Source organism: Danio rerio, chromosome 22 (assembly GCF_049306965.1).
Source record: "Danio rerio strain Tuebingen ecotype United States chromosome 22, GRCz12tu, whole genome shotgun sequence".
NCBI lineage: Eukaryota > Metazoa > Chordata > Actinopteri > Cypriniformes > Danionidae > Danio > Danio rerio.
The window spans coordinates 23,239,447-23,266,024 of NC_133197.1; the positions used below are offsets into that span (position 1 = coordinate 23,239,447).

A 26,578-nucleotide genomic window follows, 5' to 3' on the forward strand; every position below is an offset into this window, starting at 1 on the left:
AATATCACTTGCAGGGGTGTCACATATCTGTCTGTCCTGACAAATAGAAGTTTTATATTAATATTTTGATTGTGGATATATGATATTTTTGTGTTTTGATTAAAAAAGTAACATTAATGAAAATATGAAATTGTAAATGGAAATGTGGGCAGCAAACTTTTGTAATTTTTTTTCCTCCCTGTTCATGGTTGCTCTAAATAGGGGGCAGAGCCTGGCCTATAAAAGAGGAGGCCAGACTCCAAACCGGTTCTTGTTTACCAAGTCAGAGAGTGAGTTACTGAGGTACCGTGAGCGAATTTCTAGTGGTTGTATTCTGTGGATGACTTGATTTTCTTTTTTCTTTCATTCAATCATTCACTTTCTTGTCGGCTTAGTCCCTTAATTAATCCGGGATCGCCACAGCGGAATGAACTGCCAACTTATCCAGCAAGCTTTTGTGCAGCGGATGCCCTTCCAGCCGCAACCCATCTCTGGGAAACATCCACACACACATTAACACACACACTTAAACACTACAGACAATTTAGCCTACCCAATTCACCTGTACTGCATGTCTTTGGACTGTGGGGGAAATCGGAGCACCCGAAGGAAACCCACGCAAAGGCAGGGAGAACATGCAAACTCCACACAGAAACGCCAACTGAGCCGAGGCTCGAACCAGCAACCTTCTTGCTGTGAGGCGACAGCACTACCTACTGGGCCACTGCTTCGCTGATTTTCTTTTTTAAATAAATTTAAGTCCTTTTTTAGTTTAGTTGATTTATTTTTCTTGGGATTTTTTTAGCATTTTGCTTAGACAGGCTTTTTTTTTGTGAGAAACGCTTAAAACTTCATTACCTGCGACTCATTTGTGTTCTGACCACATTTGATTGGTTGTGTACTATATCTATAAAGTGTTTAGTCTTTTAAAAACACTGTTAAAATACACTGAGCTACTAAGCATTGTTCGTATTATGTTTTTTCTACAGGAGGAAAATGTTAATTAATTTAATACACTTCAAATATAATCTTAAATGCAAGGTTATTTATGAAATCCAGGCATAAAACTGTATTACATCATTTCAGATGACTGTTTTATAGCTTACAGTTATTCAATCTCTCAGACTGTTAAGTGCATTTAAGGTCTAAAGAAAGATATAAATTATAAATGATCTTAAATAAAACAAATGCATTTATACATATGATATATATAGGTATATAATTTCACTCACCTGGGAAAAGGAGGCCATTTGAACAGTTTGTGAGCATAATTAAGTGCACACAGCATACCATATCCTCTGATAATTGTAATAAGGCAATTGACTGTGTAAAGCCACATAAAACAAAACAAAAATACCATGTATATGCCGAGTTTCAGCGGCTAATCAGCCGGAATCAGCTGAGGTGACGACACAACGAGCAGCGAGTCTTAGTCATCACTCAAGTGGCCGCGCTCTTAATTATGCAGACTTAATATAACTTAATAAAAATGAAATGGATGAGTCATGAAAAATTTACTCCCTTTACAGTTGTCATGAAGGGTAATATTAGCTGTTTTCACCAAAACCATTGTTTGTACCAGGCTGTAAACATCTTTTTATCGGCTGAAAATTTGGCCAATTTAGCTCTGCAGTCAGTGAACATCTGGATTTTCTGGAGCCAGCCCCCAAAGGCCAGTCAATGAATTGCAGTTTTAGTTACTTCCGTATCGGCTTCCCGAGGGAGAGCAGGAGGTTGCCACTTGGCTTTAACACGCCTCGCAGTTGGTCTGACTGGACCCAGACGTGTTATACCACATTTATATTCATTTTTAGAAAACACAATACCCACTTCAAAAGAGTAAAAAAAAAACAATCAATCAATATTTTGTTGATGAAAATATTAGCTTTTCTGACCAAATGTCATTATCTGAAAATAAATATATATAGACAGATATATATGCACACAGTTTTTTTATGGGTTAAACTCTCAGTCAGGCGGATCAGTTCTCACGTCACAATCTCGTAAAGCAACATGTAACCTGCATGCATTAGAATAAGACTCTGCGTATATCTCCTGTCCGCAGCTTGTCCATGTCAATAACTTAAAACTCCCTGACCATAAGCAGCTGATCTCTGTTGGCGGCATTGTGTTGCACCGCTCGGTTCAACCTGGCCTGTATAATAACAGATCTCCAGTCACGGTCTCATCCCTCAGAGCGGCAGACAGTGATGCACCTGCTAATGATCATCTCCAGCTGCTGAGTTAAATGGAGATGTGTTTTCAGGGCGACCTCTGACCCCGTGCTCTTTACTCCACACACTTCAAACCCTGTCGGCGAGTCCATGCAGCGGCATTTAATGAGGCCCCGTGTTTGCCCTCCGCCGCACTTTCATCCGCGCTTGATGTAAATTGAAAAGATCACAGCTATGGGGAGAAGACCTATAGTGGAAAGGCCTCTCTGCATAGATTATGAATATCATAACTCAACATACCTCATCCACAATGCGCCGCCGCGCTTATAATTGGACCCGATGGGGGACTCGGGCTTTGATCAGATCATAGGCTGGATGACTTTACACTAAAAAATGTCACTGCCAAATCGGTTTGTCACCTGTAGAGGCGCCGAGCCTCTCTCTGATGCCCCCCGCTCACATCTCGTTAACGCGGATCATGGGACACAAGCTAATTAAGAGGAGACATCGATTACTGGTTCCTTTACTTTGGCACTGCTATTGTCTTTAAATGAGGATCAATAGAAACCGATATTGGCTGAGGGAAGATTTGGATATTGACAAACTGCACTGTAACTAGCTTTTTTTGTAAAATAATAATTAAAATAGATAAATAAACATTAGGGTGGCTCAACACACTGTGGCTCAGTGGTTAACACTGTCACCTCACAGAAAGGTCGCTGGTTCATATATATTATGTATTATTTTTATTATTTTTAATAATATGTATTAAAATATTTGCAATGACCAAACTGTGGTATAGGTGTTTCATGTCATATACAATAATACAGCATCTTTTATGCACCCGTCCATTGGCTTGTAATTTAAGTGTTTTGTGAAGGGTAAAATTAACATTAAAATTTGTCTTTCGATATTTAAATTTTTTATTTAAACTTTTAGAAATACTTTTAAAATATGTGTGAAAATAGAATTTACCAGAACACATTGTTATTCTTTAGGTAAACAGATTGGGCTCTATTTTAACATTCTAGGTGCAAAGTCTAAAGCGCAGGGCGCAAAAGCATTAAGGCCGTGTCCGAATCCACTTTTACTATTTTAGAGATGGAAAACTACACTCTGAGCTGCGAATCATGGTCTAACAGGGTTGTACTTGTTCTCTTAATAAGTTATAGTTGTGTTTTGAGCACAAACCAATAAGAGTCTCATCTCCCATTCTCTTTAAGAGTCAGTTGTGTTGCACCATGGCGCATTTGCTGTTTACATGGCAGACTTTGTAAGTGTAAAAACGAAACACTTTAAAAACTTGAAAACAGTCAAACAGACCATCTGCAGTGCGAGAATAAAGAATGAGCCTCCTCCAATCTGTCTTTACTTTCACTTTCTCTTTCTCTCTTTTGTGTATAAGGAAACGGTGTTGTATACACATGCAAGTTTTGAATAAAGTCATGAATAAACTAAAAAAAAGCCCCCTGAGATGAGGCATGGAGGCAGTGGTTTTTGTATTTATGTAGAAAATAATAGTTTTTGTAATCTTTTAATCCTTTAATTCTTTTTCATTTGTAAAGATATTTGTGTAGTGCTGTACATCCTGGGTGTTTTAAACAATGTGTAAGCCAGGCGCACAACGAACGCGCTCTGTGCTGGACTTTAAACCTGCTTTCAGCTCGTCTATTGCACAGTCTATTTTAGTTCCTCAAAAAAGCAGCACGCCAACAATGCGCCTTAACACACCTCTTTTCTAGACCGGAACACCCATGAGTCCACAAAGTGGTGTAAAACTTAAGGTTGCACTGGACTGAAAATAGCAACACGTTGGGTCAACAACGTCTTGCGCCAGGTGCATGATAGGACCCTTAATCTTTTACTTAATATGCTACTTTTGGTGCTTGTTTAAACTATGTATTTGAAATTAGCTAAAACACATGAGCTGGGGACAACTTAATTGCGGTATGTTTAATCAACTTAAAATTGTGAAAACTATTTAGATAACTTAATTGATTTGTGTTGGGACACCATGAAGAGATTGTGTGGAACCCAGCGTTTTTTACAGTGTTTCAAGATAATCGACTGAAGATTACAAATTATTATAATTTTTTTCAATCTTCAGGCGTTTTATTATTTAAAATACCCTCTTATCGTTTGCTTCTAGACAATGATGCCAAAAAGAAAGCCCTGCCCCTACTTAATATTCCATTACAGTTGGAAGAACGTCAACATACTAAAATAAAAGTCTCCGCAACTATAAAATTATTCAGATTGCTGTATTCAGTGCTGTTCATCACAGCGTCACACCATTTGCTTGACAACTTAATCAGATATTTATACATGCATATACAATATTAACATTCTCACTTTTTAATCTGGTCTACGAAATGCACATTATATTAATTTGAAAATTCTCTGATTATTTATAATGTCTGTGTTTACCTAACACTGTACAATAAGGCCCTATTTGTTACCATAAGTTAATTTGACTAACCTCATGGTGAAAACCAAAAAATCATTTATAAATCTTAGTTAATACAAAATAAATACTCATTAAAGTCAATTAATAAATAATATATTCAGTTTTATTTTTAACTAACATTAGTACAGTATTAATACAGTAGCATTAACTAATGTTTAGTAATGAGACCTAATAATAATTTTTGCAATTATTTTGTAAGCATTTGTTTACTCTAAACATTTAAATACAATAAAGCATTACTTAATTTTATTGTTGTTGTACCTGGTAGCTTGCATTGCTACGAATAAAGATATTATTATTAGAATTTGTATTTTATAAATATATACAGAAAAATAATAAATGATGATTATTGATATGGTTATCACATAGGGGTATCAGTAATGATAATAATAATGCATATCTTTAAAATCTAAAGTTTAAACTTCGACGATAACTGGAATAGATGTACTTAAAAAATTTGTTAAATTTGTTTGTTTGTTACATTTATAATGGAAACATTTCAAATGTAGTTAATATGTTATTAATATACAGTTTGTATAATTTAAGTGTCATTTTGCCATTTTTATGAGAATATATAATATAAATAGCATTTATAGCATGAATGTGAGAGAGGTACATTTTAAAATTAAATAAATGTATAGATTTCATATTTTGTTGTTTAAAAAAAGATTCAAAATGTTCACGGTTTGATTTTTTCTATGCGTTTGAGTTTTTAAATACACATTTAAATTGAAATCAGAAATCTAAAGTGAATTCCCGTGTGCAGCCTTTTGTTTCATCTGCTCTTATTTGCCCACTGGGTAACGGCTCACGATCTCCTGAGTCTGAGTGGCATTTTGCTTTCTTTGATTCTTCAGAAATGAAGACTGTTTAACGGATTGTTTGGGGAGATTGAGAGAAGTAAGGAGGGGGAGAAAAAAAAGAGACAACGCATCAACATGAAATATTAATACTGCAGCAACTTTACATAAACATAAAAGCACTTAACCAGTGTGAATATGGAGATGACACTTGTTAATTTACAGCCGCTAAACTTTCGGAGTATTCGCCATATCAGCTGGGAAGAAAAGATGCGTCCCAACAGAGACGAGCAGAACAAAAGACAACACAAATAAAGCTTGTTTTATATGAAAAATCATTTTCATGTTCAACAGGGGAAGTCCACTTCTTTTTTTTATGCACCTGTTATTTTTTTTCAGATTTTATTATTATTTTTTTATGTATTTTATTTTTGGCTTTTCATGAAGTGTTGTTCTTAGTCTGATATTCAAAAAAACATCCAAAACAGAAACACACTTTTCATTTATTCTTTTGTCGCATGTTATGAATGTGTGTATATATTTTGATTGTAGTACATATATGTAAAGCCTGTTTTGTCAAAGGAAAAAAAAAAACTGTATTAAGTCATAAATCTTCACTTTTGGAGTTTTTGGCAGTTCAGCAAACTACGCTACCAGACAAAAGTCTTGTCATCGATGCCAGTTGTAAAAGCAACAAATAGTAACTCAACTTCATTTGGAAAAGTTGCAGACTGTAGATTTTTCCAATGAATCATCTGTTGAACTGTATCCCAATGATCACAAATACTGCAGAAGACCTACTGGAACCCGCATGGACCCAAGATCATGGTTTGGAGATACATTCAGTATGGGGGAGTGCGAGAGATCTTCAGAGTAGATGGCAACAACAACAGCCTGAGATATCAAGTCTTTTGTGCTGCCCATTACATTACATTAGAAACCACAGGAGAGGGCAAATTCTTCAGTAGTTTCTTTCAGTTTCTAAAAGCAAAGAAGGTCAAGGTGCTCCAGGATTGGCCAGCCAAGTCACCAGACATAAACATTATTGAGCATGTCTGGGGTAGGATGAAGGAGGCATTGAAGATGAATCCAAAGAATCTTCATGAACTCTGGGAGTCCTGCAAGAACACTTTCTTTTCCATTCAGATGACTTTATTAATGAGTGAAAAAACAAGGAATGATCATATTTTATTTTGGTAAAATAAGCATAATCTAGAGGCCTTTGCCTTCCATGTAAGCCACTTGTGATACTAAATGATCAGCTAGAAGTCAAGTTATCATTTGCTGTTCCTAAAACTTGGATAGGCGACAAGACTTTTATCAGGTCGTGTACTTCTAATATTAGGAAGGTTTTTACACAGTGATTTGTTCATGTAATATTTGCTTGATTATTCATAATTTCTTATTCTACAATTTTTATTTTCTGGCTATTCATGCATTATGGAGTGATAAATAAAATCTTTGGCTCTAATATGTAAAAAAGAAAGTAAAAACAAATCTTTTTGATCATATTTAAGATGATTTTCAAATAATAATGATCTCCACTCTGACGCTCCGCAGCTTGTTACAGTGGCTGATGTGCGCAAACTAACACGAAATGTTAGAAGTGAGATATCTTAGTAACCTTTTTTTGCTCCTGAAATTTGTTGTGGTTGAAATGCAGACTAAATTCTAATTATACCTGACAAAAGAGACCAACAGAGATGTATTTACAATGGTTTTAATTCATATAAAAGCAGTATGTCAACATGTACATAAACAAATGAGTTTACGTATTTTATTTTAATAAAAGTCTCAGAAGAATTTAGTGATTTACATTAACGTACTTTATATACTTACGTTTAGCTGTCTGTGTGTGTTTGTTCCTTCATTCCAAATATTTGCGGCAAATGTCACAATATACATGTTAAAATAAAAAGAGATCAGTTTAAACAGACCTTATGTCTTTTTGTGGTGGCAATAGAATATCTGTATATCCTGCATTTTGCATGCTGATGGCTCTTCGCTGCTTGTTTCACTCTCACAGAACCACTGGTGTTTTACACTAGCAAGGTTTACATGATAACGAGTAAACAATGATTTATGTCGTATATTTGAGGCTTGTAATTTTCATGAACTTTAATTTTTCAACTATGTCTAGGTTTATGCAGATTTTCATTCTGTGGCACCTTTAATAAAGTAACAGCTCAGTTGCATATTTAAAAACCATTTTAGATAGCTTGTAATACGAAAATATTTGCAACTTCCTAATATAATCAATTAACTGGCGAAAATATGGTGATAACTATTAGCTAATTTCTATCCTCTTCAGCATGCGGTGTCTTGACTGAAGAAGCTGCAGTGATTATTGATATTAGTGCTGCTTGTGTGGATGATTTTCAGCAGATGGTTATGAGCATATTATCAGCATATGTAATTGGTTTAGTTAACCTTACATTACCTGGATCAAGCAGCTCTTTGTGGTTCATTTTGTGTTTGTGTTCTGCTGTGTTTCATCACAGGCTTCAGTGCTTTAGGAGTGCAGGAAAATAATTCACCTAATGTTTTATTACTCAAAAAATGTCAAGCTGTTTGAACCTCAAATAAATAGAACATATTTTGCGACATTTCCCTTAGTTTTACTGAATTAATTTAGTGTTGATGTTTATCTTTCTCTTTTCAATGGAAATATTTCAATGACTGTTACATTTTTTTATTTAAATGTTCTGAACAATATTGTATATTATAATATATTTTTTGTTATATGTATACAGTTGAAGTCAGAATTATCAGCCCCCCCACCCCCCCTCTTCATTATTTTAATATTTCCTGAATGAAGTTTAACAGAGCAAGAACATTTTCACAGTATGTCTGATAATATGTTTTTTTCTTCTGGAGAAAGTCTTATTTGTTTTATTTTGGCAAGAATAAAGCTTTTAATTAAAAAAAAAAAAAAAACACATTTTAAGGACAAAATTATTAGCCCCTTTAAGCTATTTTTTCTTTCGATGGTCTACAGAACAAACTATCATTATACAATAACTTGCCTAATTACCCTAACCTGTCTAGTTAACCTAATTAACCTAGTTAAGCCTTTAAATGTCACTTTAAGATGTATAGAAGTGTCTTTAAAAATATCTAGTCAAATATGTTGTACTCATATCATAGCAAAGATAAATAAATCAGTAGAATTTGGGTTATTAAAACTCTTAGGTTTAGAAATGTGTCCTTTAAACAGAAATTGGGGAGAAAATAAACTGGGTTAATGATAGGGTTAATTCATTTAATAATTCAGGGAGCTAATAATTCTTCAATTGTATGTACACTACTACTGCTAACTAATATTTATTATTGCTATTGATATTAATATAAACATATAATTTGAATATAAAAAGATAATGACAATATGTATTATTATAGTTATTCTTATAATTAATATATTATAATATTTATTGTACATTTTGTATTTTCATTCATTTAATAACTACTATTAATAAATATTTTATTTATAAAATATTTAATAGCATTTTTTGTAGTTATGCAAATTAAAATGTGTTGTAAATTATAACTATTAATAAACATTTTATTTATAAAAATGTACATCTACTATAATATTATTAATAATAATGATAACAATATTTTATATATTACCATTGGATACATAGCAAATATCCCCACAAATACTACTACTTCTATTACTAATAATAATAATATGTATCCTTATTACTGTTGTTGTTATTATTATTATTGAATTTTGTTATTAGTGTTATTATTCAATATGCAATAATGTATAATGTAATATGAAAATATATTTAAAATTATTATTTTAGTTATTCTAATTACTATTATATTTATTATACAATTTCGGTTATGATTCATTTAATAAGTACTACTATTAAATATTTTATTTAAAAAATATTTAATAATAGCAGTTATTAAATGAGTTATTCCATTATATATTTTATCAAAAAAATTTATATATATATATATATATATATATATATATATATATATATATATATATATATATATATATATATATATATATATATATAATTTTTATTTTTAAATTTTTTTTTATGTTGGTATAAGTAGGTAGTCTTTGGCTTGGTTTCAGTTGGTGCAACACGTCTTCTGACAGGGATCCTATTTTATCCCCGCTTCACTGGCTGCCTGTACAACACATTTTATTTTGAATTGCTTTTAAATCTATGAGTGGGTCAGCGCCTTCATTTATATCACAACTGCTACACACCTACGTAACTTCTCGCTCTCTTACATCAGCTGCTTCTTAGAGTGCCTAATGCTAAGCGTAAGCTCAGAGGAGGCCGAGCCTTTGCTGTGGCTGCTCCCAGACTATGGAATACTCTGCTTCTTTACATTAGGCAGGCTCCCTCATTGTCTTTATTCTAATCTCATCTCAAAACAAACAAAAACCTTTTTTTTTCCCCTTGGCCTTTGACACTTGATTTTTTATTTTATTTTTATTATTTTAAATAGCAGTTAACTATATCTTAAATTTACGTTTTTTCCCCCTAATTTTAAATATGTTTTATAAGTCTTGTGTCGTGTTGTGAACTCATTTTAATGTACAGCACTTTGGTTTGCTCTCTGGTGATTGTTAAGTGCTTATTTTTAAAGTTTGCATTGTGTTTTATTTATACAAATGTACATATTTTAAAATAATATTAATAAGAGTTATTATTAAACAAAAATTTACAATTATCCCCTCAAATTTGATAGGTTTTACAAACAAAACCTTATTGCTTTAAAACAAATTTTAAAAACAACTAAAGTCGTCATTTCATTTATCAGATCAAAAATATAGTGTTAAAGACCACAGGTATATAGTAAAGCAATAAAAGCACATGCGTCTAGAAAGAAGAAGACATCTAAAAGAGTGGGGCTTTTTCAATGTCATCTAGGCTTTTTACACACACACACACACACACACAGCAGCAGCATCGCTTCAATTAACAGAGCAGCAGGTGCTCGACTTCTCTTGATTTCTCTGTCTGCTTTTTTCCTCTCTTTTTGACCTGTAAATGTGACTCTTCACACTCTGAATGGCTCTGCTCCTCCACCTATTTGCGAGGTGTTAATTTAACTGTGTGTGTGTCAGGTGTCGAGTCTGAAGAGTAAGCTGAAGAAGCAGTCCACGGCGACCGGCGCTGGTGTGGCCCGGGCCTTTCTGCACGCTCAGGCCGCGCTCTTCGGATCCTACCGGGACGCCCTCCGATATAAACCCGTAAGACTGATGCACTTCACTTACAATTACAGTACAGTATCTGTACATTAGCAATACTTGATGCATCACTGAAGTGTGGGATGCAGTGAGATAATCTATAAGAGGTTTTTTAAATGGGTTTTTAAATTTTATGGCCTAGAAATTTTATTCTTTTCATCTTGTTTTATACAAGCAGGCATTTATACACTTAATACTTTTTTTTAAACTTGTTTTTAAATTAAATTAAATTTATAAATTAAGAAATGTTTAAGTCAGTTTGAGCTTTATAATTAAATGATTTTTTCAGTTTTAAGTTATGTTCAGTTAATGACTAAAATGCGAAATGATTTTACCATAAAATAAATGAAATATTTTTTTCTGTAATTTTTCTGTATTTTTAACTTTTATTTTTCAATAGTTTTTTATATTTACATATGCATTTATAAAAAAAATACTTATACAAATCATTTTTTTCTAAAAATAAACTCATATTTCCAATCATAAATATGAACATATTTCAAAATACTGTTACACTTACAAATATCCTGTTTTTTTTTCTATTAAAGAAAAATTAGTTATTTAAATTTAGCTAATTATTTTTTTAGATATACAGCATCCGGAATGTTATTTTAAGGGTTTATAAAGCCAGTTTCTTATTAACATTGTATTATTAAGTTAATTAATTATTTAAAATAGTCTATTATAAGTCTATTAAATAATATTTAAATGATATATTTATATATCTATAAAATTTTACTTAAATTTATATGAATGTTTACATTTTTAAAAATGTATATTTATATATATTTATATAGTATTATATTTCTTTATTACATATAAATTTTTGTGTAATTTATATATTTATATTTAACATTTTTTATTTGTTTCTGTATTTTACTTATGCATTCATTAAAATATTTATACAAACATTTTTGTTTGTATAAATATGAACATATTTAAAAATTATATAATATTTAACAAAATTATCCCGTTTCTACACCATCTCAAATTTTATTTTAAGGATTTATAAACCCAATTTCTTATAAAATTTTTATTAATCAATCTATCAATTAATTATTCAAAGACTATAAACTATAATCTGATTAGTCTATTTACGACTATTTATATTATATTTTTAATCTTAATAAAAGTTTTTATTTCTAAATTCTTTTTTTTCTGTAGACTTTATTACTTTATTATATATCAATATTATAAATACAGTTGAAGTCAGAATTATTTGCCCCCCTGTTTATTTTTTCCCCCAATTTCTGTGTAACGGAGAGAAGATTTTTTTTCAACACATTTCTAAACATAATAGTTTTAATAACTCATTTCTAATAACTGATCTATTTTATCTTTGCTATGATGACAGTAAATAATATTTGACCAGATATTTTTCGGGACACTCCTATACAGCTTAAAGTGAAATTTAAAGGCTTAACTAGGTTAACTAGGTTTACAAGCAAGGTTAGGGTAATTAGGCAAGTTATTGTATAATGATGGTTTGTTCTGTAGACTATTAAAAAAATATATAGCTTAAAGGGGCTAATAACATTGACCTTAAAATGGTTTTTTATTCTATTTATTTATTGTAGCAAAAATAAAACAAATAAGACTTTCTCCAGAAGAAAAAATATTATCAGACACACACAGTTGAAGTCAGAATTATTAGAATTATCTATTTTATTTATCTAATAATAAAATTGTAAGAATTGTATTTTATTTTATTGCTGATTTCATATAAACCTTAAAGCTCAGAGGTGTAAGATTTGTCTCAGAAGCCATTTTCCTCACAAAGGCGGTCTGAAACAGAAAGGGTGAGTGCAGGTTGCAGGTGGGCCTGTCTGCATATCTGAAATGTCAGATGTTTAAAGCCCCGCGTGTCTCTCTGAAGTCTCCAGCCCTTCGTGCTCCTCTCAGACCTTCGAAACTCCTGAAAACAAAGTGCGCTTTCTGTTTGTCAAATGTGGCCGTCTTTGTTGGCAAGCCAGAGAGTAATTGGTTTGTGTAAACCCACAGAGCCAAGATGCATTATTGATGTTTCAGCGCTTGTGCACAAACTGGCTTTTCGCCGCTCGAAAAACAAAAAAAAAAAAAGAAGAAGAAAAAAATACACACATGCTCCAAGTCAGAGTCTGCGCAACTCTTAGCCTTCAAAGCGTTGCTTCAATTGAGCACATTTTCTGCAAATCTACATGGGATTACTACTGTTTTTATTCTTCTATTCTGTTATGGAAGGCCTCAGTAACGCCACTTTACTTTGCTCGTCTGACAGTCGACTGCTGATTATTGTGATTCGGAGAAATCAGGCTTTGTGCTGCTTTATTTTGATTAATATTTCACTTTGTTATTATGGAGCCACACAATAAAACACCCTCATGGTTTGCAAATGATAGTGTTTTTGTGTGAAATATTGCATTTTTTATTAAATCTGTCATTTCTAGAGGTTCATTGAGCTAAACAAAGCTTATTTTGTTAAAGAAGTGTAGAATTTATGTGAAAATTGTTCATAATGTTAATTTTCTTAAATAATCTGCTTTACTAATGACAACAATTTTCACAGAAGAGGTTAAAAGGCTAAAAAGTACGGTTGTTTACAGTATCGTGCTACATTTTATAATGATATTAAGAAAAGGAGGCAATGCCAAAAGCTCCAAAAATAACAGATTTATTTACTTGAATAAGAATTTGCCATTTAATATATATGTGTATATGTTTTGTTTGGCTGAGCAGCCAGTTGAGATTGTGCTTTTGTTCAATTATTTTTTATTTATAGCAGCTTTATGAACTATTTACATAGGACAAAATCTGCAAAAAACAGCAGTAAAAAAAACTCTACAATATTCATAAGAGGTAATTTAACAAAATATGTCATACTACTATTAGTAGTAGTAATAGTTTATTTGAAAATTTTAATACTTAAATAATATAAATATAAATAATGTTTGTGAAACCAAACAATGTTTTTTGTGAAATTAAAGTAGTGGTCCAGTGTGTTTTTTAAGGCTTGGTTGTGTTTATAAGATGCAAAGCAATGTGTGCTCATGCTTCATTTATAGAAAATCACGTTATTTTTTCATATATCTTAATTTGATTTTATACAGCTACTCAGCTAACATAAAAACGACTGTCATATCTCTGAGTTCCATCGAGTTTCTTCCTCAAGAGGCTCTGATTGGTCAGCTAACATAATATGCCGTGATTTGTGGATCGGCTCCACGTCACCAAGAAAAGCATCAAGCTGCTACTTTACAAGCAAGCGCTTTTGCACAGTGTAAATAGTATATACTTTACTAATAGTAAAGTAGCTGTCCATATCAGTTTGAGCCTGAATCAAACAGAAAATAAGGGGCATACAGCTGAACCTCACACCTGCTCTCTAAAATAAAATCTGACAAATGTCTTTCACATATATTAGGAATAAGCATGTGTAAGTAATGAGAAAATATATCTTTTGCAAGTTCGCTATTTGAGATTTACAACACAGGGAAAGTGGAGGCATAGAGAGATTGTGGCGGTTTACGATTTGATGGATACATATGAATTTGTAGCTTAATTGTTAACTGTGCCAAATAGCATTTTCCCATTCTTTACATCTTTCCTATTCTTTACATCCCTGCCACAACATACCAATAACACTAGACACTATGCATGTAATAAATAATAAAAAAAATAATTAATTAAAAAAACACTTGCAGGTTGTGGCTCACAATCCACAGCTTCTTCTGTCATGGAGCTGTTCCATCTTGGAGGAGTTTTAACTGAATCCAGAACTGAACTGGGAGAGATTCTGAAAGCTGTCCTTTGTCAAATGCTAGCTATATATATAGGCGGCAGGCCGAGTGCCTTAGTTCTTCCACATGCAGAAAGTTTTTAAAAATATTTTTGTGTTAATCGTTGTTTAATTTAATTTGGCAAATTGTACAAAGACAGCTTTTACAAATAATTTTCATGCTCAGTTTTGTAACAAAACAAACAAGACAACTTAGAGTTTCATAAAAAACGTAAAGCTATAACATTTTCCTAATTTCTAATATTATTACAGTGCTCAGAATAATTGAGTACACCCCATTTATCCATTTCTCAGTCAATATAGGCAGTGTATTTTGGTGCATTAAAAAAAACAGATTTATTAAACAGATATATTTATTAAATTAATATTTTAGTCACAGAACATCTTTTAAAAATGAAAGATAATACAATTAAATTCAAGCTAAATATTGCAAAAAAAAAAATTACAGCCAACAAAAAGTAAAAAAAATATATATATTATTTTTTTGTCTCTTGATTTTTCCTCTTTTTTAAATTTGTATTTAATATTTTTCCCTAACATATACATTTGAGTGTACTTGCGTTCGGACCGCTATCGTAAGTTATTTTGTTAGATTAGCTCCAGATTTGGCTTCAGTACTGACTAATCTAATGTATATGCACAAATATAATATTTTTAAGTATCCTATAAAAATTTTTATTTAAATGAGAGATTTGTGGGGGGTGTACAAATAATATGTAACCAATATTTGTTGTATTGAAAGTGCTTTATTTTTAACTTTTCAAGGTCAGTCTTTCAGAAAATATGTAAGTACATATAAAAAGTAGACATGTATTCAATCAAATGTGACTACATATGACAACTTTTACAAAGTATTTTGACCAAAATTTCATAACTTTATTCTCCGTACGTGCACTAATCTAAGGGCATTGCTTAAAAAGACTCAAACTATTCAAAATCAGCCTTTGTGTTTGCTTTAATAAATATTTAATAGAAAGGTGAAAGAAATATAAAGAGAAATATTTACGTTAAATCTGTGCTTCGTATCCTTTTCATAGAATAGCAGGAATGGCATTAATTGCAATCTTTTGTTATAAAAATCTGTAATTTATGCACAATTTCTTCATCTTCGTGCATCTGCGCTATTTGATTTTACACATGCAGTATTTCAGCAGCATTACTGTCATGTTCAGCGATAATGGCTTCTTTTCTGTGCGCTGCGTTTCCAAAGAGGTTTATGCGTTTCCATCAGCGCCTCAGCAGAGCATCCGCAGACATCTAACTGAGCTGTAAATGAAACGATGCAGAGGAACCATAATGAGCTCCTGTGCGTGAGGGCTTATATAGCGCTTATATAGGGCATTGTGGTGTGATGCCTCATGGGGGTTTTGTGTTATTGACCCTAAAGCGCTTAAAACGGCGGTAAAAGATACACAGATCAGACAGTTTTTTTAGACACACCACTTACGTGAAAAAAATGAAATTATTGTTGTTTATAATTGTTCTTCAAGACTTTAGCTCGCTTTACTTGTGTATGAATCCTTAGCAGTATGAATTTCTGTTGGAATATGTGGTCATATCAGTAGGAATGGGTGTATTGAATAAGAATAAATGACTTTTGGTGATAATTGTTATTAATAGCATTCATAAAGAAAATTTGGACTGAAATTTCTGTGAAAATGCAAACAAATTAGACATGGGACAATTACCGGTTTTAACATAATAATAATATATTTTATTTGTAATGCGCTTTTCTCATGGCGATACGAGGCAAAAACAATAAAGCAGTAAAAACAATAAATACAATAAAACAATTAATAAGATAACAAAAAATCATACATTAAAAGCACTGATAAAAAGGTGAGTCTTAAGTCTTAATGATAAAATCAAGCTTTTAAAACTGCTCAAATTTTCTGGTCCTAAAATATATGTACGTTGTTTTATGTGGAATATTTTATTTCGTTTTTTAGGGTAAGAATATCTCTAGCAAAAAAGGACCCAGCACATCAAAAGCTACAGATCAACCCATGATTCAGAAAAGATTTGAAAAACAAATCTCCTATAGACCAACCTCTAAACATGCTGGACTCGAACAGTGCAGTGACTTACTTTATATCCAGCATAGGCTCATTCTGAAAACGTAGCCCTATATACATTTCTGGAGATCCCCAATTATGTAGCCAAAGCCTACCTATGGCTGAATTTCGTCTTTAAAATGAATGATACGGGACCGAATGATGCCGTTCCTTTTTGTGCTTAGCAGCTGACAGCTTACCTCTCCATATGGATGCTTTTCCACTGTTATGAGTTTGTCCGTGACATGTACAGTACGCCGGGGACTTGAGACGCAGAGCGGAGTTGTAAAAATAAAACGTATTTAAGTGTTTAGTGTTTTGAGGCATATTTATTGTCTGACCTACAGTGTCCTCTGGTTACTTATTTCAGAGGTTACTGGAGGTCAAATTATACAAACTTTGCATCTAACTTCTACTGTATTTTAGGATATGTTCATACCATCACCAATTTACCTAAAATTGTCTTGTGAAGACCTACGATGTCTATCGGTGGTCTAAATCTGCCAGTTTCAGACTATTGAATGTTTTTTTTTTTTCTTGCATTGACCAATTGGTGCGATTATGGATGCACAGTGGCATTAACCATTATGGGGTGGTCAAATGTATATATTATCTGGTATTTTAATCATTAACGTTATTATTTAAAATACAGATCAGTTTCAACTCTCACTATTAAAGATCTGACCCCCCTTTTATATACACACACACACACACACACACAAACACAAAGTTGAAGTCAGAATTATTAGCCCCCTCAGAATTTTTTTTTCTTCTTTGAATTTTTCCTAAATTATGATTAACAGAGCAATGAAATGTTTACAGTATGTCTGACACACAGTATGTGTGTGTGTGTGTGTGTGTGTGTGTGTATATGTACGCATGTATGTAATGTGTATATATAATGTGCATACTGTAACTAACAAAGAATTGTCATGTTACTTACATATTGTTATGTTGCTTTGATTGCTTTTGTTAATCAGATAATTAAATAGTTATGTTATGATGGCAATTCAATTAGCATATTAATGTTTTATGAGTTTATGTAGAAACATCCAAAACATTTCTAATATCATTTGATTCACATTCAGTACTACAACGCAATGCAATTTTTATATATAAGGTTTTACAAAAAATTTGCTTTTCTATTTTTTTGTTTTTACCTTACAAACCCACAATAACTGTTTTCCTATCAACACAGTAAGGAAGTGTTTTCTCCCAGTAAGACTTAGTTGCTCTCCAGGCGTCTATTTTTCTTTTTTCTTTCTTTTTTTTTTTTGTATTCCGTTCATGCGACTCGGGGAGAGAAATTGAAATGATGTAATTGATTGCAACGGGCGATGATGATAAACAAGCGCGTGCAGTCAAACAAAACATCTGTCTGCGAGTCTCGGATGAAGCACTGCCGTTTGCAGGCGTTTTAGCCAATGGCGGACTGTCTATAGTCATTAAAGCCGGCTTTCTCATCCCCAGGGAGAGCCAATCACCTTCTGCGAGAAGAGCTTCGTGGCACACCGTTCCAGCGCCATGAGAGGCTTCCTTGAGATGGCAGTGAACCTGCAACTCTTCAAGCAGGTACAGTGAAAACTCTGCCTCAGCCATAAATCACATATGCAGTGTTTCACAGTAACTCTCACACTAACCCTTACACTACCCTCCAGGTCTTTTTATAGCCTTTAAATCCAGTCAGTTTTCATAGAAACAACAGAAAAAGTTGTAAGTTCATTTAATATTTAGAAATAAATCATAACCTACTCCACTTGCTCTGAAACAAAAATAACACTTGAGCAATATTAATTTCTGTTGAAATTTTTTGTAAATTTATTGGATTAATAAATTTATTTTACATAAGATTATCTTCGTAAACATAGAAAAGGCAGAAAAGTGGAATCTAATTTATGTAATTTGCACAGAAACTGTAAACAAATTGCTCATAAACGTTCAATTTTAGTTAAATATGACAGTTAAGATGTAATAATCATTAATAAATGGTTTATATTTACATTAGGGATGACTTGACACTGTTTAACATTTTTTTTTATCCTCACTTATAAGTGGCTTTGGATAACAGCATCTGCTAAATGTAAATGTACTGTCAAATCAGAAATTATACAGCCACCTTGAACTTTTCAAACAGAAAGTTTTATAATATAACAATTAGGTTGTCCCGATCAGCTTTCTTTGCTCTCGAGTCTGAGTCATTTGATTTTAAGTATTTATTGATACCGAAACTTAATGTGATACTTCTATAATATAAAAATAAAATATTAAAGAAAAGCAAAGAAACAGATCCAGAATGTTCCTTAGTTTTTATTTAATTCACATTATTTTAAAAATCAACTACTCCGTTAACAAACAGAACACTTCTGTGAGGTAGTTTGAACAATCAAGTAATAAAGAACATCAATTCTTCCCCTCTTGCAATCCCAAGTTTACATATCTCATCAGATATCCACATCTACATATCTACACATCCACATATCAGTTTGCTATGACAATGCTGTAGTCATTAACTTTGTAATACCTCCAGACCGCAGACATACTCGAGTTATTGCTAGATAAGATACGGTTGGGGCCAGAAATATTTATTGATATTATTTATTAAATTTCCCATTAATTGTATTTTATTAACGTCTACCCCAACTCTAAACCCCCAACCGTCACAGTAATGTAAAAAAATTAATTATTGTTACATAGTGTCACGCACATCAATATAGCATTATTTTTGTATCCGCAGCTATATCCTATCTAGACATTACCACATACTCGCATTTTCTGCTTTAAGCTGCTTCTGTGTCCTACTTTTTCAGCATTTAACCAATAGCATCTCTGATACAAAGTGATGACGTCATGCCACACGCATTGTTGTTTTGTGTGAAGTGAAGAAAGAGGTCTAACTCCGTGCCACCGCATAACTATAGATGTGTTAAAATATAATGAGAATATATAAATAAATATATATATATATATATATATATATATATATATATATATATATATATATATATATGTATATATATATATGTATATATTTTTTTATATATATATATATATATATATATATATATATATATATATATACACATACATATATATATATATATATATATATATATATATATATATATACATACACATACATATATATATATATATATATATATATATATATATATATATATATATATATATATATATATATTCAAGTCCTGATCAGGATGTAACGTCTAATTCTGATTGAGTCTGAAACCATGTGATCGGGCCTGATTTCCAATCATGTGATCGGACCTGGACATCCCTAATAACAATAACTTGCAAGTTTAACTATGTTGGAACAAAATCATCTTGATAATCTCAGATAATTTTTACAGAAATTAACAGTAAATCAACCCAGACTCTCTGCAGCAGCCTCTTCACTTCCACTGTATGAAGAATTTAGGGTTGAAATGTGTCACAGTCTACTTTATTGTGCTTATTTCCATAAATAAACTATAGTGTCCTGCACCCAATATTTTAAAACCATAAAAATCTCTGTATAGTCTCTGAATAGGTTTTGGTTTGATTTTCTGCAATGTACATGTTACAGTATGTTTTTCATGTAAATATTGCACAGTAAGTCTCAGGAGCGCTTACACTTCCCTCCAGCCCTTTTAAAGCTGTAATATGGAGTGTCTTTCTTCCCCCTCTCTGCCAAAATCTTAATTTATACCCGCATTTAATCACATTCAGTCTCAATGCATAACATTCCCTCCAAAAAAAAAAAAAAAAAACCCAGATAGTGACCAGTAGTTCAAAGACATCTCCACCTCCAGTAGCTCCGGGAGAGCCCTTATCTCCAACTTGGCCGTTCTGCAAAAGGCCAGCGCCGCGGTGCCCCGTTCTGACCATGAACCACATCTGCTCGGAGGCCCGTCCTGCCTAGAAACCCAGTAAAGGCTTCCTGCCAAGAGATTGCGGGGGAAGTCTGTCAGCGACGACCTGCTTTCTGTCTCCTAACTCTCCTTCTTCCAGCGGCTGATGCTAACTCACGTTCACCCTGCCAACCGGAGAGAGCTCGCAGCGCTCTGGCATCTCCCCATCTCCCTGTCTGCACGGGTCCGGTTAACCGCTTCTTCCTCCAGACTCTCATCACTTCCCCCTCGACACATTCAGATGCAGTGCTTTGGGCTTTTTTTAACTCTCTATAGTTGCGTTTAGCAGTTGCTTGGAGACTTTTTTTTTTACTAACTAGCTATGACTCCTTTCATTGTAATCATAGTTAAACTGGAAGCATAAGTTAAATATTTTAGGTTATAATGCATTTATGTTTAAAGGAATAGGTCATACTAAAGTGAAAATTGGCTGTCCAAGGTGTAGGTGGCTTATTTCTCTGTCCAGTACATCGTTTAAGATCATTGGTGCTTTGTAAAATGCAAGTCAATGGCTACAGGGATATTGAGACTCAAAAAATATATAAAGTCAAAACAAAAGTAATATTTGTGGCTCCTGATGATACTTTGATATCTTAAGTAAACAAATCAATCTGTGAAATAAAGTCAGCATGATTACATTATGATCTGCTGACTAAGAATACACAAGACATGTCACTCGTATTGTTTTAAATGAGGAAAAGTGTAACAGTCAGTATGTACAGGAGCCAATCATCGCTCGCTATAGACTGAAGTTTCTCCAGGAGAGAAGCTCAAACCATACATGTGCTGTTACGACAGTTTTTGTGGTCAACAAACACACTGAATTCTTAGCAAATTCTTGCTTCACAGACATAAGAAATATATCAACATGAAGCTTGACATCTGTAGCTGTAAATAAACCAAGTGCACTTAAAAACAAAAGTTTTTTTGTTTTGTAATTTGTATGAAACAAATGTGTGGTGCAGTAAAATGCCCACAAACTTGTAAACAAAAAGTCGCTGTCATTTCTGGAGATTGCCAATCATGGAAATTCACCATCAAGAGCAAGAGCGATCAGACAATAATTATTCAGAGTATGATAATATGTAGAACGACCATAAATGAGGTTGGTGTTGTGATCTCGTTCCCTTCGAGTGCGCATGCTCGTTAGCTCGGGCAACCTGTAAAAATTCAGATTTTGTTTGATTCAAACATTTAGAAACGAAACTCATGAGACAGTTGATATTTAATTTTATTGGTGATTCCTAATATTTAGGATAATCATAAGCTTGGCCAACAGTTTTGGAGAATTAGATTTTTTCCCATTCATATGAATGCCCGAGCATACTGCCTGATAGTCATCTCAAAGATGGTGCAGAATGAAATTACTTGCCTTAAAGGGACTTTAGCGTTTTTGCAACAGGATCATTTTGTTGAATGTCTATTGCTGTTTTTATTTACACCAAGTTCCACTAGCTGTTAATTCGTATTTTGTTTTTTAGCTAAAAGTATTCTCTACTGAAGTATTCTCTACTGAAAGAAATCATCTACATCTTGGATGTCATAATAGCGAGTAAATGAACAGCAAATTTTCTCTTATGAGTGAACTGTCCATTAACTTGACATTTTACAACATGTTTAAGAAAACAAATTAACACCAACTTTGTTATTAATTATTTGTTTTGGAAACTAATTCAGATATTTCAAGCAGTTCTTATTTTGATGAACCAGTATCAATTCTTAAGTAGTTATTTCAGTTCATTCAGTTAATGTGCTAAAATTCTGAATTAAAATTTTAGATGTACTTGTTCAAAAACAGATGTTAAAAGCTTTGTAATAATTCTTTGTTACTTTATTAACTAATATAATAGTTTTTTTGTAAGACTCTTTAAGTTCAACTCAGTAACCTAAATTATACTGATGAAAAAAATAAAATCGACTAACGATCTACTTGAGGGGCATCCTTTTTCAAATGTTGCCATATTGCAGGCAACAGGAACAAATAAACAACATTAAAAAAAAATCTTGCCAGCATGATATTTGAGAGAACATATGTGAAATGTGTTTCATGCATTGATAATATATGTGTACATGAGTGGAAAATCCACAGTACAAAAACTGAGCTACATTGAACTTTGACTGTCTCGCAAATATAAGCAAGGCAGGTTTTTTTATACAGCACAAATTCATACACAATGGTAATTCAAAATGCTTTATATAAACAGGAGTAAAAGAAACATAAAATACAAGTATAAAAAATGAAAACAACAAAGAATAAATTGGTTAAATGTGTTTAGACATGTAAACTACTTTTTGTTGTGCTTTAGTCAGGGCAGCAACAAACCACCCTTGTGTGGTGCAGGCCATTGAAATAAATGGGGTTTATAGTGCCAGAGTTGGGTGTAAGACGTTCGACAGTAACGCGTTGCTGTATTCTAATTACATATTTGAGGAACGCAGTAATGTAATGAATTACATTTTAAATTTTGTGTAATTTGATTGCAGTTACTAAAGTCAATCTAATTGCGTTACCTAGAAAAAATGCTTCTTTTAAATCACATTTTCTGCTGCAATGTCAGTTAATAAGCATGTGCTACTGTATGTCCAGTCTCTAAAGAACTTTCGACTGCTTTAAACTCTACCAGCTACTTGTTCAAGCACTTGAACAGAAAGCATTCTACAACAATACACGTCACCAAGGAGGACACCGGTGCCCAAAAAACACAGCAGCGCAACTCGGCCTAGACAGGCTAAATTGGATTTTTGTGCAGGATAGGGAATGAAGGTATCTACTGAATGTGAAGAGAAGTGTAGCTGCTTGGGGCAGTTCACATATCTTTTGCGTGCGCGTATATTGGGAGCACATATTGCGCGCGCTCGCATTTCCCAGACGCACCAGTTAAACTGAACGATCAGCTTTAAACTTTATAAGGAATATACACATTTCGGTAGAATAATTACCTCTGATAATCACAGAACACCTAAGCACTGCAGTGCTTTTGCTTACCATGGATGACAATGGTTTCAGGTATTCAGTTTTCTTCATGTCTACTTTTGTGTTAAAAAACAAAAAAAAGACACGTGTTTGGAACAAGTTAGTGATGAGAGAATTTAAAGTTCTGTGTGAACTCTAAGCATTTTGAATATATCAAGCTGCTGTGATCAACTCATGGTAATGTGTAACTAATAGTCATTTTTAGTGAATATTAAATTACTGAAAGCTCTGCAGTAACTTCAAAGTAAAGTAATTAGTTATCTGATTCCTTTTTACATGAAGTAATTAGTAATGTAATCACATACAAATTTTTGAGTAGTAATCAGTAATTTGTAATCAATTACTTTTTAAACGTAACTTACCCAACATTATGTGTTTCTACTGTTAAAGCTGCTTCACACCACACAGTGACTACGGCTGAAGCAAAAGTAAAGCTGGCAGTGCAGCACAGCATAGCATTTTTTCTTTCTCTTTTTATTTTTTTTGGCTTTTTTTTCTTTCTGAAGAAAACCAAAAATGGCAAGTTTTCGGTAGCTGATAATTCGGTGTAACCCTAGAGAAACATCGCTAAACATGTAAAAAAAAAAAAAAAAAAAAAGTCATTTTCAAGCAGCAAGTGAACCAATCATCTCCTCCTATTTGCTATTGGTATAGCTTACAGAAATTCATCATTTTTAATTTAATTTACCCCAGTAAAGCTATTCCGTGTTTTTCATGCATTAGTTCATTAAAGTCCTTCATTAACTTAACCTGCTTTCCAATATTTAATGTTTAAATGCATTCATCATCAAAGTACTTTCTGCGGTCACCTTTAAACTGGAGAAGAAATATAAATATAATGAAATGATTATTATTACAATGTTGTTATTATTATTTAATAAAATGGCTCAATTGTGATGTTTGTAAATCAGTTGCATTTACAAATCGTACTGATTTAAAATTGAATCAAAATCCAAACTTATGAGTCAATATCAAATCTAATCATCTCTTTCAACAATCCCCAGCCATTAAAAGTCCCCCAGACAAGCAGACAGGTACGAACAGTGTCCATTTAATGGGACAAGTGTCTGTAACCTGATCCTGAGGGCTGCGGGTTTGGACAGGTGTTAATTTGACCCATTCATGTGCTTTAATTGGACTGCAGGGCGGCTGATGCTGAACCCTGTGGTCTCATCTCTCATTATAGAGATTGTAATGAAGTTACCCTGTAGTGGAGACCAATGAAAGGTGCTGACCCCTAGAGATGTCCTCACCCCGTTGCTGGGACACCTGAGACATGTTCTGGCCCACCGTTCCTCCGGCGCTCCTATTAAACCAATCTTTTATACTTAGTGCTTCAGTGCACAAATCAAGAAGCTCATTAGTTTTTGAGGTTTTTTTCACTAAGCATCACTATTGTTCTGGAAATGAATGTGTGTTTTTATAATACGAGGCTGTTCAATATTTGTTTGTTACTTATTATTAAAAAAAAAAAAAAAACACACAGCTAAAATAGTCATGTCTTGATCATATTACAGCTCCATCTCATGATGATTTCTGTTTTTTACAGCCCACAATGGTCAAAAATCTAAAAACGACAAACTTTAGATGAGATGTGTAAGAAATAAGTTCCATACAAAGGATTTACTAATCCACAAGTCAAGTCGTGATACTTGAAACACTGTTTCCGGGTTCAAGCTGCTACTCGTTTGAATTGAGAAAATATTCATTTATGACCACTTTTTAGTCATGTCACACATTAAAGTGAATTTTATATAAAATCATGGTGTACACAACAGTCTCCAGATTTGCTGCATCTCAGACTCTAATATTTTAACATTTTAATAAAAAATAATCACTTTATGGCCATCAGATATATATATATATATATATTAGAGGTGTGAACTTATACTGGTCTCACGGTTCGGTTACGGTTATCATGCCATTAATTTGGTTCAATTTGATATCTCGGTGCATCACGGTGCATTGACCATGCTTTCCTTACACAGTGTTATATTTTGGGGGGAGGCTATAACAAGCTGTCTGTGTAAACACACAGACGCACATCACTGTCTTTCATTCACACACATACACAATCATAGACAGCACCAAACAAACAAACACAGACACTTAAGCCTTCGCAATATGCATTTAGCCAGGAGAGCTCGGGATAAGTGGAGCAAAAAAAAACAAAAAAAAGAAACACTTTCCGACGGTCCCTTTCTGAGAGCTCCGCTCTGCGCGGGCTCTCTCGGCTAAATGCATATTGCGAGGGCTTAAAGGGAGCAGTGGTCGTAATGTCGAGCGAAAAAAAAAAAGAGAAAAAGACAGCTGTGAAACATAACCAGCTATGTCTTTTTGTAGAAAACACACTTTAGATCTTTTTTAGCGCTTCTTTTTCTGATAAACTCGCATCATCTATGTTGTAAGCGTGCTCAGTTTCAGAAGGTAAAAAATGCAATGTGAGTGCAGGCGAGGGGGAGAGGGGATGGGGGACAGTCACGCTTTGGCACAGTTCAAGGCAACTGTACCTAATGTGAGTACACCCTAAATCAGTGGCCACCAAACTTGTTCCTGGAGGGCCGTTGTCCTGCAGATTTTAGCTCCAACCCTAATCAAACACCTTAACAAGCTAATCAAGGTCTTACTAGGTATACATGAAACACCCAGGCAGGTGTGTTAAGGCAAGCTGGAGCTAAACCCTGCAGGGACACCGGCCCTCCAGGACCGAGATTGGTGACCCCTGCCCTAAATAATCATGCATTCTGGATTGTTGGTGTTTTTTGCTGTTGGGAAGAGGTGAAACTTTAAATTTTTACTGTTGATCATCAGTTGGCATCATCATTGACCCTTATTGACCCCTGATCATAATTCCTAAAATTGTATTATAGTTCCTAAAAATTTGGATCGCGGCTTGATGACCATGTAAAAATGTGGGTCCACTGGCCAAACCGGTTGAGATCCCCTGCGCTATACTATACTTCATATAACAAAGTAATTTTAAATCTAGAACAAAGCTTTTTTTGCACTGCAACTAAATATCAACAGCAAAAATGTGTAAATTTACCTCTTCCCAACAGGGAAAATCAGCAACAACTAAGAATGCATGATTATTTAGCTTCATTGATTTGCAATCAAAAAATGTCTTTATAATGGAAGTCAATGGGGTAAAAACAGCCAACAACAAAATGAAAGGGAAGTAAATTTGCCCAGAGTGTATTTGTGAATTTTTGAAAAATTTCAA

The 26,578-nt window shown here is 33.2% G+C and overlaps 1 protein-coding gene across 4 annotated transcripts in view; it reads left to right on the forward strand.

The window, feature by feature from the left end:
• The window catches only part of dennd1b (DENN/MADD domain containing 1B), a 196,126-nt gene that overhangs the window by 134,483 nt on the left and 35,065 nt on the right, over window positions 1-26,578 (forward strand). For all 4 annotated transcript variants that reach the window (XM_073937880.1, XM_009296375.5, XM_073937881.1 and 1 more), the window contains 2 exons: window positions 10,522-10,647; window positions 17,944-18,045. In XM_073937880.1, the coding sequence (XP_073793981.1) occupies window positions 10,522-10,647; window positions 17,944-18,045 (228 nt within the window). The remainder of the gene's footprint in view (window positions 1-10,521; window positions 10,648-17,943; window positions 18,046-26,578) is intronic.